This window comes from Orycteropus afer, unplaced genomic scaffold (assembly GCF_000298275.1).
Source record: "Orycteropus afer afer isolate SDZICR_OR568_19922 unplaced genomic scaffold, OryAfe1.0 scaffold00170, whole genome shotgun sequence".
Lineage (NCBI taxonomy): Eukaryota > Metazoa > Chordata > Mammalia > Tubulidentata > Orycteropodidae > Orycteropus > Orycteropus afer.
In genome coordinates this window covers 1,619,043-1,636,587 of record NW_006921757.1, presented here as the reverse complement: position 1 = coordinate 1,636,587, position 17,545 = coordinate 1,619,043, and the positions used below count along the sequence as shown (strand labels likewise).

Genomic DNA, 17,545 nt, shown 5'->3' with positions numbered 1-17,545 from the left:
CTTCCGTAGTGATACTGCCTCGGAAACCCAAGGAGGGGTCGCTATGAGTCGGGGCCGACTCGACGGCAAACAACAACAACAACAACAACAACAAATTAAAGTAGCACAACAATGATGATGTAATTCTCTAACTCACAGTCATGTGATTCCAGATTCCACTAGAAGATGGGCTCAGCACCTACACCCTCTCACTCACTCTCTTTTGAAAGAGACACATGTTTCAATCAGGAAGATTTGGTTGATACATGCACTTGCTTCCCTGCATGAAATGCTCATTGCATGCCATTGCACCAATCAGGTTAATCATGACACCTACCATGGCCAGTGCCTCCTCCTGGCTAAAACTGACCCACCCCTGTGGGTCCATTGTGGCAAGAGAGCCCCAGAGCATTGGACTCTGTCCAAAAGGTCAATGGTAATTCTCTCACCTGGACAGATGGGGTCCCTCCAGAACTGTCCACGTGAGTAGGAGGGAACTATCCAGTCAATGAAGGATTAATGGAGCAGAGAAAAGCCGGGTCCAGCCTGCATGAAAGTAAAAGCCTGAAGGAAAAAGTCCTTGGGTGGCGTAAATGGTTAAGGTGCTCAGCCACTAACAGACAGGTTGGCAGTTCAAGGCCACCCAGAGGCACCTTGGAAGACAGGCCCATCAGTCTACTCCCCAAAACTCAAGTCATTGAAAACCCTGTGGGAACACAGTTTTACTCCAACAGACATAAGGTCGCCATGAATCAGTATCAACACATTCAGTCACCATGAACAACAATCAACTCAATGGCAACTGGTTTTACTGGTTAAAGGAAGAAGGAAGTCCACAGGAGCTCTCGTGGCATAGTGCCTAAGGCATTCGACTACTAACCAGAGGGCTAGCAGTTCAAACCCACCAGCCACTCCTCGGAAGGAAGGTTGGGCAATCTACTTCCGTAGTGATACTGCCTCGGAAACCCAAGGAGGGGTCGCTATGAGTCGGGTCTGACTCCACGCCACATAACAACAACAACACAGAGAAAAAGGACACAGTTAGTTCCTGGGGGAACCCTGCACCAGCATTATCTTGTTAAATCCACCCAACAGACTAGCAGTCTTATTGCTGAATCTGTGGTTAAAAAAAAAAAAAAAAAAAGTAATAATAATGTAAACAAGCTTTGAAAACCTAAAATAAGCATAGTATCTATCTCCTCCACCCCCATCCTCCCCAAAACCTTGTCTACTTTTGGCTGGGTACAAGACTACAACATGGGATTGGCAGGAATTACATGGGATTAATGGGAAACAGAATTAATGTATAAGGGAAGGGTACATAGAAGGAAAAGAGTCCTGATGGCACAGTGGTTAAGTGCTCAACTGCTAATCAAAGGGTCAGCAGTTCAAGCCAGAGGTTCCATAGGAGATGGACCTGGAAGTCTGCTCCCATGAAGCTTTGCAGCCTAGGAAACCCCATGGGGCAGTTCTACCATGTCCTATAGGGTCTGGTGGCATAGTGCCTAAGGCATTTGACTACTAACCAGAAGGCTAGTGGTTCAAACCCACCAGCCACTCCTTGGAAGGAAGACTGGGCAATCTACTTCTGTAGAGATACTGCCTCAGCAACCCAAGTAGGGGTCGCTATGAGTCGGATCCAACTCCACAGCAGTGAGTTTGGTTTTTTTATGAATCAAAAATTGATTTGACAGCCTGTAATAACAACATATAGGAGGAAAGACTGTCATAAAGGTCTTCCTCTTTATGAGTGTTGCTCAACCACAGCAGCTGAGTTAAGAATAGAAAAGGGACCTCTGGAGCAGGCAGGAGGGAGATCACCCGGAGAAGAGACCAGAGTTGGGAAAGGAGCTGAAGCTGGACACCAGCCAGGAGCAGAGAATTCCACATAGTACAGCAGTGGGGGAGATAGGACAGCTGCTGGGAGGAATCCTAGATTCCATCGTGGCAGGGGAAGCTGGGCGGTCCTGGTTTTGCCTCTTGCCTTCAGACAAGAGGCCAGTCAACCCAAGAGAAATTATGAACATCTGCCTAGGTGCCCTGCAGATTTCTGGGAATGGAGAATTAGAGCCCCCTTGGCTGCCCATTTTAGTCTTTTGTCATTCGTGACCAAGGCACTCTCCCTAATGTCCTGCTAACGTGTCTCCAGCATACCCTGGAGCCTGTTTGTGCCTCTTCAGTACTCCTCAGACACAGAAAGCTTCTGCTCAGCATCCTCTCCACTGGAGAAGATTCCATCAGTCTGAAAAGAGCCACTCAGCTGCCTCTTCCAAAAACAAACAAACAAAAAAGAAACCCACTGCCATCAAGTCATTTCCACTCATGAAAATGCACATGTTACAGAGTCCAACTGTTCCATAGGGTTTTCTTGGCTATAATCTATACAGAAGCAGACTGTCAGCGCTTTCTTCTGTGGTGCTGCTGGATGGGTGTGAACTACCACCTTTAGGGTAGTAGTGGAGCGCAAACATTATGGGTCACCCAAGGATCTTAGGCTGCCTCGTAGCCTCCTTTAACTCAGGGAGTTCAGTCAGTGGTGGGCAGCCATGTGAATTCCAGCACAAGAAGTGGGCCAAACAACATGGTCCCCCACGATATGGCCCAACCCAGTTTCAATTCAATTTGATTCAATTCCTTTCATCCTTTTTGTGAAGTAAGCATTCCATCAGTGTTCCTTTTTGTCACAATATCTGTCATCTGTCCAACTTCTCCATATTCTTTTAAGATTTTTAAACAAAACCCATAGTTTTCTCACAATATAAAATGAAAACTCATAATATATAACTTGGAAAAGTCAAGTCCCATTGCCTAAGAAATCAGAGTGAAAAGTATTTTCAATCTAAAAAATTCCTACTTTCAAAATTATGTCTATCATAAAAGATTGTAGTTGCTGTTAGGTGCCACCGAGTCGGTTTTGACTCACAGCAACCCTGTGTGAGAGCACGGAACTGCCCCGTAAGATTTTTTTTTTCCCTTGACTGTCATCTTTATGGAAGCAGATCTCCAGGTCCTTCTGCAGAATCACTGGGTGGGTTCAAACCACCAACCTTTAGGTTAGCAGTTGACTGTTCAACTGTTTGCATCACCAGGGCCCCTTGTAAAAGATTAAATAATGGATATTAACAAGTAAGAAGAGAAAGTTAGTGGAGAATAGTGAGTTGCAATAACTTTATTATGACACTTTATATTTTACATCTATTATTTCATTTTGCCATTTTTAATATATCAATGCAATTTATAGCAAATAGACTATCACACCTAAATCAAAGTCTTGACTTAACCTGCTCCATTGGAACTTTAACTCAATAAGAATTATATAGAATTATTCCAAGTCTGCATCAGAGCCATCTGCATTAATGAGGCTCAGCCTATTAAAGCTATAACACACCTGACAAGTTGATGACCCTCATGTCTGCCAGAGCGTCACTCACATCTACACATCAGTAACAAATACTGTTTCTCATCACAGGATCTTTTGTCATAACAGAACATCCCACGTTAAAGAAGTTTCACCAAGCAAATTGTCTTATACCTCAAGAATAACAAATACCACAGAAATGTTTGTGTCATCAAGGTGCTAAGAGTTCATTACGCCCTTTGAAGATGTTGGCTTTGATTTAAAGTGAGCCTCAAGAATAAGGAGGATACCCAAAGAGGTTGAGGACACAACATGTCACCAAAATTAGGACCCAACATTTCACCAAAATTATCACCTTTCTCTTTGCTGTAGGGGTGGAGGGAAACAGCTACAATCAATTTAATCAACGGTAAATAAAGCAACAAAATCAACCCATGTAGAAACCTGCACTCAGAATCTCCCATTTGAGGACCCTGGTGACAGTGAGAAGGGTCTAGGAGCAGCTTCGCTGTGTTCACTTTCTTCTTCAACCTGTGGTTGAAGTCAGTAAGTTAACCCTCCCTATGGTCAGAAAGACAAAGCGTTTACCTACCTTAAAGAGTCTTAGAATGTTAGCAACCATGATGGACACGGAGCTGGCTGCAGCACCTATGACGCCAGAAATCTTGTCAGGCTTGGTGAAAATGGGCGGGTCTCCATTAGCACACTTCACGTCGAAAGCATCTTTCTCTATCAAAGCCTGCACGAACGTCAGTGACTGCTCCAAAGCATAGGTGTCCCGGGAGCAGGTGTCAAGGATTCGGACACCCAGCGTGATATTGGACAGGAGATCAGGGTCCTTATTAATCTGGTCGATTGCATAAAGCATGGCCTCGAGCCTGTGGATCCCCTTCTCCTTCTTCAGCTCCCCACAAGGCACCCCTCTCTCTCCCTTTGCGTGGACTGGGAACAGACCCCCCAGAATGATGTCCCCATCCATGCGTATGGAATGGGCATACTCCTGGCTGTGAGTTCTTTGCATCATGGTGAGGATCCAGTAGAACTTGGCCGTCAGGAGGAAGAAACAAGGGCAAGAAGATGAGCGCTTTCCCTCGCATACCATTTTCCCTGCAGGTGGCGTTGCAATCCAAGACCCAAAGTTTATTCTTGCCAGAGAAGAATGGGGACCACCTGAGGCTGCACCTTTTGGAGGCTACCATCAGGGCCCATGGGAAAAAGGCTCTGTAGGTTTCAGCAAGTTCTCTTGATTGGAATGTCACAGTGAGTGTCCATTAGACCCCGAAGGTTCAATTTTATTTCCATGGAAAAGTCAACATGCCTGGAGTGGTGGAAGAAGTTAGGATGACATCTGAGGTTCTGACATTGGGGTGAGGTCAACTATTCACGTGCTTGAAGTCAGCCCTGTAGCAGAATTATTCCTGTGGGGGGTATGGAAAGGAAAGAACAATAAGGGCTCAGTTCAATAGGTCTACATTTTTCATATTTCTAAGCCTTATTTACACCAACCTCTTTTTTTCCCCCTATTCAGTAAGAAACTAATTCTTTATGTCCCCTTGTGATTCTGAACACCTGGCTGCACTGTATCTAAACAGGGAGATTGATGACTTTTAGAGCCAGGGAAACAGAACATTACAGAAACTAGGTTGATTGTCTCAAGCCAAAAAGTAGTTTTATTTACCATTTTATTTCAAGAAATTTGATTTTAGTGAAGGTTAAAAAAAATTCTATGATTGATGATATTATTTCTTTTCAAATCTGGTTTTACTTTTTACAGCTGTCTGAATTGAGCATTCAAATTTTGTTCACAAACTCATAATGAAAGATTATTTTCTGTGGCATAGTCAACAAGCTAGTCATCTGTTAATGACATTCTCTTTGGTGCCTCAGAGTTCCCAGTAAGGGGAAAAAAAAAAAAAAAGATTATGCAGTCACCAAAAGAAATCTACACAAGGAGACCAAAATGTGTAAGTTTTATAGCTTGTGGTGGGGAAAGGGAAAAAAAAAAAAAAAAGGATGTAGAATGTCAGTTATTTCATATAAATTGTCTCATTGTTCTCTGGTAACAAAACAAAGACTTGAAAATTAAACACATAGGGAGGGCTACCTGTGAAGTTATTTCTATTACCAGTGTCGGAGTTTCCTGTTGATTTGTTGGGGTGGAAGCAATGGGCATGCTCATAGTTCTGAAATAAACAAGCCTTGATCTTAAACTCACTAGGAGCAAATGAGAACTGGAGACCAATTGAAAAACTTCTTAATTCTGCCTGACTCAATGGGGTAAAAGACTGCTTTCATCAAGACTAGGAATAAGCTAGCATGAAACAATTTATCAGCAAATCTACAGAAAAAGTTTATTCTAGGGCCTTCATTTTGAAAGAATTCCATGAGGTTCTTTCTAAGGACATTGGAGGAGGTTTAACTGAAAATGAAAACTGACTTAACATAAGGGAGCTGGAGATTTGAAATGCACATACAATTAAGAGAATAAATAGCATCGACTTAATTTGGCAGGATGGTTCATCTAATGCTTATTTCTAATCTATTTATGTACGGTCTTGGAACCTGAAATCTGAACATTCTCCTCTGCTCTAGCCAACCAACACCTGGTTGCATTTTCCATTCACTTGTTCAATTTCCAGTACATAACATTTTCTTGTGGTCCTCCTGTCCCAAAGGGAAGGAGTCCTCCGTAGACAATTGACAACTAAGCAGACGTCCAAGGCCTTCAGAGAAAGCTGATCTTTTTCGCTTTTAGCTTAGGGAAGAGGACCAGAGCAGGCACTGCCCCGTATTTCTGAGTGAACATCTGGCAGCCTGGCCAGCCAAGGCCCACTCTACTCTCTTCTGCCTCCGACAAGTTTCCCTGCTTCTTGGCACATAACTAAGCCCTGGATCTCCTCCATCTTCCCTAAAATACTTAGAGCTTTCCTATTTTCCTTTGCTGTTCCCTCACTCTCAATTCCCCTAGCAGCTGCTTCTCCCCTGGAAAATCTGTGATGAAACCACAGCTTGATACATACACAGAGACAGGCAAGAAGATGAGGCATGGATAGACAAACAGGAATACACCACAACCATACATGCTGTTGTTGTTATGTGCCGTCGAGTCGGACCCGACTCATAGCGACCCCTCCTTGGGTTTCTGAGGAGATATCACTACGGAAGTAGGATTGCCCAACCTTCCTTCCGAGGAGTGGCTGGTGGATTTGAACCACCAGCCATCTGGTTAGTGGTCAAATGCCTTAGGCACTACACTACCAGAGAAAAAAACTCACTGCCATCGAGTCGGATCTGACTCATAGCGACCTCTCCTTGGGTTTTTGAGGCAGTATCACTATGGAAGGAGATTGCCCAGTCTTCCTTCAGAGGAGTGGCTGGTGAGTTTGAACCACCAGCCTTCTGGTTACCAGTCAAATGTCTTAGGCAACACCACCAGATCTGGCAGATGATACTCCTACATATATATTGTATGTGATATAAAAATGTCCATATGCATTTTAAACCTAACAGAAGGCAAAGTTAGGGTAAGTTCTTAGCCACAAATAAACACTTTGAGAGAGTGAGTCACTGGGACAGCAGACTGGGGACCACAGTCATGGGGGGACCTCAAGCTCAATTGATACAACATGATATATAAAAGTACTGTTCTACATGTTAGTTTGGTGAGTAGCGATTGGGGCCTTAAAAGCTTATGAGAAGCCATCTAAGATGCAACTATTGGTCTCTCCCCATCCAGAGCAAAGAAGAGTGAAGAAAATCAAAGATGCATGGAAACAGTCCAAAGGACTAATGGACCATGAGAACCTCAGTCAATGTGACCCTGAGACCAGAAGTACTAGATGGTCCCCAGATACCAATGCCAACCACTCAGAGCAGGATCAAAATTGCAGATCCTGGATAGAGTAGGAGAAAAATGTGGAACAAAACTCAAAATCATAAAAAAGGCCAGGCTTACTGGTCTGATAGAGACTAGTGAAACCCCCAAGACTCTGGGCTCGAGTCCCTCTGGGCCTGGGATTAATCTCACTCCCAGGGCTTAACTCTTAGCCAAACAATAGACAGGCCTATGAGCTGAACACCTATACCAGGCAGATGTGCTCCTTAGAACAGTCAATCATGGGACAGCAGAAGGGCAGCATTTGCACAGGGACAAAGGTCGCAAGACAGGAATGCACAGGCAAGAAGGACCCAGGGAAAGGGGGACCACAGGGAGGAAGTGGAAAGAGAGCTGTAACTTCATAGGGATTATAAACAGTGTCACAAAATAAAATGTGTATGAACTGTTGAATGTAAAATGAACCTGATTTGTAAAATTCCACCCAAATCACAATAAAAAGTTTAAAAAAAAAAAAGGATTATTAAATAAATAAATAAATAAACCCCAGGTTGAGCACAGGCATCCCACAGAAGGAAACCTGGAAAGCTGACTTAACTTTCTGGGTGAAATTATGAAAATTATGCCAGCCACCCATTAAGAGAAGGACAATCATGTTTGACACCTTCACGAGGAAGATCCATTACATTATAGTCAAACCCCACTAACTCCAACCACTAATTCAGAATCTGAGACCATGTCCATCCACACGGCTGGACCGGCCCTCAGCATATCCTCTCTGAAAAATCCCGGAACAACTGGATAAATAAGGTGCTACAGGTTGAATTGTGAACCCCACCCCAAAATGTGTGTTGGACTCCTAATCCCTATACCTGTGGGTGCAATTCTATTTGGGAATGGGGTTTCTTTGTAATGTCAAGGAGGCCATGCCAGTGTCAGGTGGATTCTAAACCTAATTGCTTCTTTCTGAGTTATTAAAAGAGCAGGTTACACACACACAGAGAAGACAGATGCTATATGAGGATACACAGGAAAACAGAAGCTATGTGAGGACTGTTCACAAGCCACAGAGCCAAGCAACTCCTGAGACTACCCACCAGAAAGGAATCAACATAACCAAGACCTTGATTTGGACTTTTGGCCTCCAGACGAGTGACAAACTAAACTTCTCTTCAAGTCACCCGCTGTGGTATTTCTGTTACCGCAGCACTAGGAAACTGAGACATCAGCTGAAGGAGGTTGTTTAAGGGAAAGGAAGATGCCCTAAGCCTGCTGTTCTCCAAAGACCAGTCTTTCTTCATTCCACCAAGCCACCTCCCAAGTACTTAAAACACAGAAGAGAATAAATGGTTTTCAATTACAAATGAACATAAAGCTGTCCATCTGTCAATCACAAATCATCCTTACATGCTCCTGGGGCATTAACCTAGTTCCACCTGTACATTCCTGGAAGTCATATAACTGGGTTGGCTTCAAAGTTGGTAGTGGTGGCGGTCATTTGCATTGTCTTTATCTTATAGGTCTGTTTAGAGCTTTACTTTCAGGAAAGTTTGGGAGTGAGTCACACTGAATAGGGAACTAGTTTTGTTAGTAGGAGAATGCATTTAAATTGAAAATGAGAGGTCCTGTTTTGATGATGATTTACTGGACAGCTGACTTGAATGTTTGCCTGTGCTTCTCCCTCTGCAATAACAGAATTAATGGGACTAAAGGAGCTCTGGTAGCATAGTGCCTAAGGCACTTGACTGCTAACCAGAAGGCTGGAGGTTCAAACCCACCAGCCATTCGGAAGGAAGGTTGGGCAATCTATTTCCATAGTGATACTGCCTCGGAAACCCAAGGAGGGGTCGCTATGAGTCTGGGCCGACTCGACGGCACATAACAACAACAACAATCTCTAAAGCTGGTGTCCTTGTCTGTAAAGGGGTATAGGAGCTGCCTTACCAAAAGCACACAGAGCCTCATACCTGGAGGGGGAGTGCTTAAACAGGAGCCATCACCATGAATACCGTCTTCAATTCCTTGTCCTCTAAAGCACAGCAACTGTTTCTCTATTTGCCCCTGTGGGTGAGGTTTTTACTGAGGTCTGTTTGTTACATTCAAAATAAAATCAGAGCTACTTATAAAATATTGAAATACTGGCGTGATCTCAAAATCTCATAGACTGTCATAAAAATCATGTTCATGACAGCTGGAAGGTTTAGCTGTCCTTTTACATGCTAAGAAATTCTTTAAAAAAAAAAAAAAAAAAACGCATTTGAAAATCTGATTAAAACCACATCAGCTAGATTTCCCTGCGTAACCTTACATTCTCTCCTCTTGCTCCCAGGCACAACTTGAGAGCTTCCCTCCAAGTTTGCTCTAGTCTAAGTCAGTGACCTTTCTGTGCTACAGATCCAAATAGCTCTCCTTCATGTTCTGGGCTTGGTTTAAAGTAAAACAGTTTTTCTCTCAAGGTGATCTTCCTCTGAGGTTTAGTACAAACCTCCTCTGTGTTAATGAACTTCTTCAAGGAGGTGTGAGGTCTCCACTCCTAAAAAATATGGCCTGGGAGGGGAACAGAGCCTCTGCCCACCTTCTGAGCCCACAGGAGGGCCAGGGCAAGCCTGCAGAAGCTAAAGGGATTAATAAATTCTCCTAGCCCTTCCTGTCCAGTCCATCCACGCCCACCTTTAAAATAAACTCACTGCCATGGAGTCATTTCCCACTCAAAGCAACCCTTCCTTGGGTTTCTGAGGCGGTATCTCTAGGGAAGTAGATTGCCCAGTCTTCCTTAGGCATCATTAGCATTTCCATCAGCTCCCAGGGCCGGAGTCTGCTAGGCAGCAGGGCCACTGGCTGGAACTTGAGTCCCTGACTCCCTTAGCAGTGCTCTGGAGTCCCTGGGTGGTACAGACAGTTAATACAATCAGCTGCTAACAAAACGGTTGGAAGTTGAATTCCTCTCAGACACACCTCAGAACAGAGGCCTGGTGCTCAGCCCCTGACACCCCTATAAAGTGTGGTTCTGCTTTGACTCACATGGGGTTCCCAAGCATTGAAGCTGCCTCAGGGGCAACGGGTTTAAACAGAGCACTAGCTGTTGCCGGTAAGGCCAGTAGTAAGGACGGCTCCTTAAAGGCCAGAACCCCAAACTCTGCTTCTTTTTACCTACTAAGTACCTTCTCTGCACCAAAATTTCAAGTACCAAGCATAGTATCTCATTGAATTTTCATACACCAATCCTTAGCTCTCGTATAAATGAGAAAAGACTGAGCGAGGTTGAGAATGGCCCAAACCTCAAAAGCTAATGAATAGCGCCACCACCAAAATCCTCAGACCCCCACAGGGTGAGCCCTCGGTCCTTTGAGAAAGCCCTCAGTACTGCAGGGACCAGGTGAGGCTGCAGCGATGGACAGGATGTGGCTTGAACCCCAGTCCATCCTCTCTACTGAAATCTTTCAGAAATGTGCACATCTTCTACAGTTAGTTCTCAAAGAAAAAAAAAAAAAAAGTACTAACTGGAAAGGAAGTATCTGAAGCATTTGGGGGAGGGCTGATTTCTGAATCTCTCAAAGGGTTGTTGTTGCTGGGTGCCATAGCAACCCCACTGACAGGGGAACTTCCCGGTTGGGTTTTCTGGGCTATAATCTTTACAGGAGCAGATCGCCAGTCTTTCTCCCACGAAGCCACTGGGTGGACTCCAGCTGCCAACCATTCAGTTAGCAGCTGGGTATTTAACCATTGCCCTGCCAGGGCTCCTTCTTAGATGGCTAAGAATATCCAACACAGTTTGTCCAAACGAAACACCAGTTGCCACTGAGTCGATTCTGACTCTTGGTGACCCTGTGTCTGCCAGAGGACTGTGGTCCATAGGGTTTCCAATAGCTAATTTCACAGAATTACATCGCTAGGCCTTTCTTGGACCTCCCAAGGCATTTGAATCACCAACTTTTTGGTTAGTAGCTTAGCACTTAACCATCTGTGCCATCAAACACCTCTGCTTAAAATCACATCCGTAGGCCAATTTGATGCCAATGCAAGTGAACCCTCCTACACACGTAGAGTCTCTCAGGAACTGCAGTCACGTCTTCCTCCCGCACTGAGCAAACTTATTATTTTAGGGCCTGATAGGGTAAAGTCCTTGCTGAGGAATATCATAGCCAAAATTTACATTTTTTCTCTAAAAAAGCCAAACAGCATTGCCAAGCTGCCTTCCACCCAGCTCTTTAACACAAACATGCAGCTGAATATCATCATCAGCTCACAAAAGTGGTCCACAGATTCACTTGGAGCTGTCCACCCTTGCAGCTCCTTCTGGTGGTTTTAGAAACGCACCCTATTTCTCTACCATCTCCCCAGGCTGCAACGTGCGCGTGCAAGGCGCTAGGTTCTCGGTGGGAACAGAGCGAGGATGGGGAGACAGGGCTCTCCCCTGGCAACAAGGCCTGGAATTGAATCTGTTTGACAGTCACTGGCTGTTGACAAGAAGCTTGCCACTTCAGCTCTGTGGGCTTCCGTTTCCTCGTATGTGAAAGGAGTGAGCTGGACAATATAATCTCTAAGGTGTCTTCCAGTTTCTAATTCTGAGAGTCCATTATTTAATAAGGAGGGAATATGAGATTAAGCTCAAGCATCAAAGCAAGCCTTGGCCAACCAAACACAGTAACTCTGATTTTGTTCGCAGCTCTCTTCCAATCAGTAAGTGAGGGCTGTGAAAACTCTTCTACACAAGCAAACCCCATATTAAGACAATCTGATACAGGAGAACTCAACTTACTAAACAGATAAATTAAGTGATTATTTGCATTGCAAAAGATTCACCACAGGTTTCCTTTAAATAGCTAAATCCCTGGGTGCATTTAAAATACAATCTGATTTAGTAGGACTCCATGTGTGTATTTTTTTTTTCCTTTTTCCAGAAACATATCTATTGCAATAAAGAGACTATATGTCAAGTAATGAGAAGTCACTTTTATTATACATATCATAAAAAAGAGGGAAGGGGGTGAATCCAATATTTATCAAATGCCTACAGTGTGCCATTATTTTAGCTCCTTCTCAAGATACAAGGTATTTGGCATCATGGCGAAGAATGGACTGCCTGAAGAATAAACAAATCTGCCTTGGAAGAAGTACAACCAGAACGCTCCTCAGAAGCATGGATGGCATGACTTTGTCTCACCCCCTTTGGACTTGTTATCAAGAGGGACCAACCTTCAGAGAAGGGCATCATGCTTAGCAAAGCAGAGGTTCAGCAAAAAAAGAGAAAGACCCTCAATGAGACGGGCTGACACAGTGGCTGCAACAATAGATTCAGACATATCTGAAATACTGGGAGGATGGCGCAGGACCAAGCAGCATTTCTTTCTGTTATACACAGGATCTCTGTGAGTCAGAAGCAACTCAATAGCACGTATTGCCAACATCATGGGCCCCAACCGGTAAATCATGAACCTGATTATTAAAAGATTATGTGACTGTGTCTAAAGCCTCAGTCCAGGTTCAAATGCAAGCGGGCTGCTCCCTGGATGCAGGGGATCAGGGAGGATATTGAGTTCACCTTGATTTGACAAAGAATACTATGGGTGTGTGGTCATGGGGGTCAGGAGACCCTGATTCTCATCTCATTCTCCCAGTACTCACTGAATGGCATTGGCCAAGTCACTTCACTTAGTCTCAGTTCCTTTGTTTCTAAAATGGGAAATGATTTCTTTTCACATCAAGAGTTATAAAATAATATAATGTGTGTGTAAATACTTTGTAAACTGCCAAGTGCTATAAGAAAATACACACATACTATTAAACAATGAGTCCTAAACTAAAAACTTTTACTGGTGAATGTACTTAGAAGATAGGAGAGTCACTTTTCCAACACATTCAGGTCTGCTCAGACCTTAACAACAGTTATGTGTCCAAGGAATCATCCCTGGAGAGCCCATATCAAGAGCAGAGAGCCTGAGCAGAAACTGGGAAAAAGGACATGAGAGGAAAAGTCCATGGAAGTGCAACATCACATGTGGAAAGCTAATGATCATGGATACTTGGAGCATCCAAGGTGATGAGATACTCTCCTATAGGGAAAGTAAGACAATGGGAAACCTTCCTACGTTGAAAGCTGAACATGGCACTGAGCTTCTGACACTAAGGATCATTACCACTGGAAAAGCAAGCCGCTGTCCAGCAGAGCTCTGTCTTTAACTACAGTCCTGCCTGAAAAAGGATGCAACTGGCAACACACGTGCTCAGCAACCTCACACACTCCTGGTGGGCCCCTCCTACAACTCCCTGCTTCTGCTCAGCTGCCGCTCTCTCCCACACCTGGTCTCCTTTCTCCCTCCTTCTCACAGCGCTGATGTATCCTATGGGTCACAACCTCAAAACCTTGCTCTCTCATCACCTTGGAAGGGAAAGAGTGAATACATTAGCAGGTATCAAAACCTGAAGATATATTACTGTCACACCCCTACTGGAACTCTGTGTATTTGAGACAATTCCTAGGAGATCCGTAACTTCTTCACCAAAGATGTGCTTCTCATAGAGGTTAAGATTGGATATGTAAAGTCACGAGTTAGAGCTTCTCAAGAGCACCCGAGAAATCACTCCATCAGCCATACCCACCTCCTAAGGTGGGTCCTGGGATGAGAGATGGCATCATGTTCAAGGTCCTTCCCAGCCATGGAGTGGGTGAGTTCTTCACAGCTTGTCAAAGCACCAAGTAGAAACGAAAACAAAATCAATTACCTCTCAGAGCCAAAGCACAAGGAAGAAAGAAAAGCCAAATCTGAAATCCTAGCAGATAGAAAACCACCATCTTAAGATGAAAGCACTATGAACCATCTGGAGCGACGATCCCTCCTGAGCAAACTCCGTACATGAATCTGCCTGGTGAAGCCCCATCAGATCCTATCAAGGGAGCAGTGACAGTTTCCTGAACCTTTCCAAGCCAGCTTGTTCAACGGACAGAGAGGCAGACATGCCAGTTCTTTGCCTTGGGTCCAGTTAAGAGATACATGTATTGCAGCAGCATCTTCCTGTAAGGCACTAGGGCAGAGCAACTCCACTTTGCAGACAAAAGCAAAGTTGTCTCCATGATAAGCACTCTAACTCCAGGAGGAAGATGGTGGCAAAGAAAGAAGGAAAATCATCCACTCCATCATTGAGCATCTGTGCAGAGGTTCTGTGCCTGGTGCCCTGAAGACAATGGAACGTTCTTACACAAAGATTGGCACACATGCTGCCATCATGAATGTCAGTTGGGTTACTGGCTGCACAGATTCCAGTTAAACAAGCCCTACAGCACCCCCATTCCCCCACCCCCAGCCAACTTTGAAAAGAGCACCCCTCTCTAGACTTCTAACTTTCCCCTGCACTCACTGGAGCTCAGCTCTTTGGGCTTTTTTTTTTTTTTTTTTTTCCTATTCGTTTCAGATTTGGATGGTTTTCAAATTATTCAAGCAGCCATAACTTACCAAGGGGGCACAGTAGGGCGGAACTAGCTAACACAAACTGAATGAAAGAAATTGAGCCTAAATCGGTATGGAGATGTGTTCTCAGCACCTCTGTCTTTATTCTAAGTAAATCCTCTCCTGAGAGAGCCTTCCCTTCTGAATTTCTCCCCACATCCTGATTTAAAAGAGTGACCTCTCTCTCTATCTCAGGTACAGTACAACCTGTAGTTGACTCCGAGATGGCAAAACTGCATTAAAAAATCTTGCTTCATTTTCCTTAATGGATAAGGCTTTTCTCTTCAAAATTATCAAACCACATATTTTTTAAGAGGCAAGGAATACATTTCACAGAGCTCATTCTGTCTCTACAGGGATCTTTCCAGACATTATTCACAAGTGACCAAGGTAAACTAAAGTGATGTCCGTAGCCATTTGCAATTTCATAATGGAAAATGGGAATTAAAGTCAAGTGCAATAAGCTGTGTATCCAAGATCGACCCGCTGGTGGCTCTTTCTATTTTTCCTTCAAGCAAAATACCAGCTTTCATCGGAATGCCTGTCTCCCGTTTGTAATTTTTTCTTGTAAATGCCTCCACCAGCAGCCCTGTTTCCCAGATCTAAATGTCAGTCGGCAGGATTTGTATTCAATCCGCGCAGTGGCCAAGACGGCACTGGATTCTCGGGTGCTCGGGAGCCTCCCACCTTGTCAGGTCTGAGGAAAAGGTTCATCCCCGAGCGGCAAATAGGGCATTCCCTCCCCGGGCGGAACTCACTTCGGGACCGAGGGGTCTGCGCTGCCGCAGCGGGTGGGTCTGTTTTCACCGCCGCTAGCCCAGGGGCGCAGACACTCTGTGACCCCAGGCGCTGCAATTTGGGCAGCGGGGGAAGCAATTCCTCAGGGAAGCGCGGGGGTGCTGTCTTGCGCAGTTGCACGCCCCTCTGCATTTCATTTGCACCAAGGGAGCGTGAGAGACAGACGGAATGGGGGGAGGAGGGAATTCTGTTATATTTTCACCAACTGTACGAACCTCCAGGGATCTCCGAGCTGCTTGGCTCAGCAGATGGGCTCGCTCTTGGCGTAGCTCAGAGATCTCTGTCCCTCCCTCTCCCTATCAACCTATCTATCTATCTATCAACTATCTATTTATCTATCTTTCTGCCCGTCTGACTGCAGCCACGCGCCCCGCCCCAGCTCCCTTCTTTCTGGCCGCATCCTCCTTTTTCTTCCCAGTCCTTTCGACTGTTGAGCCGGGCTCAAGATAGAGCTCAGGACGGCGAAGAAGTACCTGGGTCGGTGCCCCAGTCCCCGGCGCGCCCGGGGATCCAGCCTCCGCCCCCGCCACACCTGGCGGCCGGAGCGCCCCCGCCCCACGCGGGCTCGCCCTCACCTGGGGCGCCGCCGGCGCGGGCGCTTCCGGGGGGCTGTTGGGGCGCTTTTGCCTTTGCCGGGTAAACTCAAGATCCTCAGGCCTTTCCCCCTGCTCTCTCCCACGACCAGACACGGAACTCCAGTGTTTTCCCGAAAGCCACAAAAGACGGGGGGGCGGGGATCCCAACCTCTCAGTGCGCACTCGGAGAATGCAAATTCAAGGTGGAACGTACGCTGCTTGGGGTTGGGGGTCTCGGGAATCCCCAAACCACCCGGCTTCCCCCGCGATCCCCATCTTCCCTAGATCTGGTTAGCCAACCCTCCAGTTCAGGCTCAGGAAGGTGAGGGTTACCCCAACTCATCCCGGAAGCCTCTAACTTCGGAAATCCCTCACGTTCGACTCGCACATCCAAGGTACCTCTTCATCTCGGCAGGGCAAGTCCAGGTTCCGCCGGGGCAGGTCCAAGAGGTCACCCGGGGCAGGCGATCCGAGAAGCAGCGCTCTAAAATCCTGCCGCCGCCACCTGCCTTAACCAAGCACCCCAGGCACGCCTGCCCCCTGCCCGTCACCCTCGGGTCTCCCATCCGCCGAATAAACTTTTAGGGGATCACATCTCCAAGCCTGGGGAGTTCCGAGCGAAGCCTGCGTCTCTCCTAACCCTCCTCACTGGAATGTGATCACGGGAAGACAAGAAGGGTGGCTGCCTCGTTCTTTGCAACGTAAAATCAACAGACACCCAATCAAGCGCCAATGCCCGGCCAGCCTCTCGCCCCCTGGTGCCCACTCTCCCTCGCCCCCCATTCCGCCAATACCACCCGCCAGTTCTCGCCAAGACTTCGGGGCTCAAGGCCGTCTGCTGTGCCCAATAAAAGCAAATCACCAAAGTGATCTGGGGAGGAACTGGCGGTCCAATGAACAGCTTCAAGGCAGAAAACAGAAAGGGGGTAAAATCTGGGGAATCCTCTTTCTGCAGCCAGCGCGGCATTCGGAGGCAGTTGGGGGGCTCGGGCTCTTCTCCCTCTGATGAGACACTTGCTTTTCTCCTGGCTTCCTTCTGCGGATCAGCAAGTCTTACCCTGCTCCCCACCGAGGGCGCTGTGAGGAAGCCCGCGGGGGGCCCGCCGCTCCATGTCAGCGCCACCGCCGCCGCCGCCGCCGCGCGAGGCGAGCACCGTGGCCGCACTTGTAGCTGCTCTCGGGGCTGAAGGGGCTGCGCTGGCCAAGCCGGCGCCGAGTCTCTTCCATGTGAATAACAAATACTCCCACCGGCGGCCGCGATTGGTCTGCGCCCGGCGCCTCCCGATCCTCCGCCCGCGGCCATTCACCCGGCGCGGCGCGGGGAGCAGCGGCCGGGATCGCGCCGAGATCGCCAATCGCTTCGCGCCAGCCAGTCACCTCGGCGTGCGGGAGGAGGCACCCCGCGGGGCGGGAGCCTTTGGATCCCGGTGTCACCCAGCTGTCCCGGCGCGGGCCAGGAGAGGGAGACTCGCGGCGGGTCCCCCCTGCGTGTTACATCCCCGCAGCCCCCACCGACGCGGGAAGCGGAGATGTCAATAGTTCGGATCGAAAATCC

General features: G+C 46.6%; 1 protein-coding gene across 1 annotated transcript in view; it reads right to left on the bottom strand.

The window, feature by feature from the left end:
• GRM8 (glutamate metabotropic receptor 8) overlaps positions 1-4,439 on the bottom strand; it is a 1,151,282-nt gene extending 1,146,843 nt beyond the window's left edge. Inside the window, exon 1 of the mRNA XM_007946744.2 lies at positions 3,930-4,439. Within this exon, the coding sequence (XP_007944935.2) occupies positions 3,930-4,439 (510 nt within the window). The remainder of the gene's footprint in view (positions 1-3,929) is intronic.
• Positions 4,440-17,545: the final 13,106 nt, after the last annotated feature.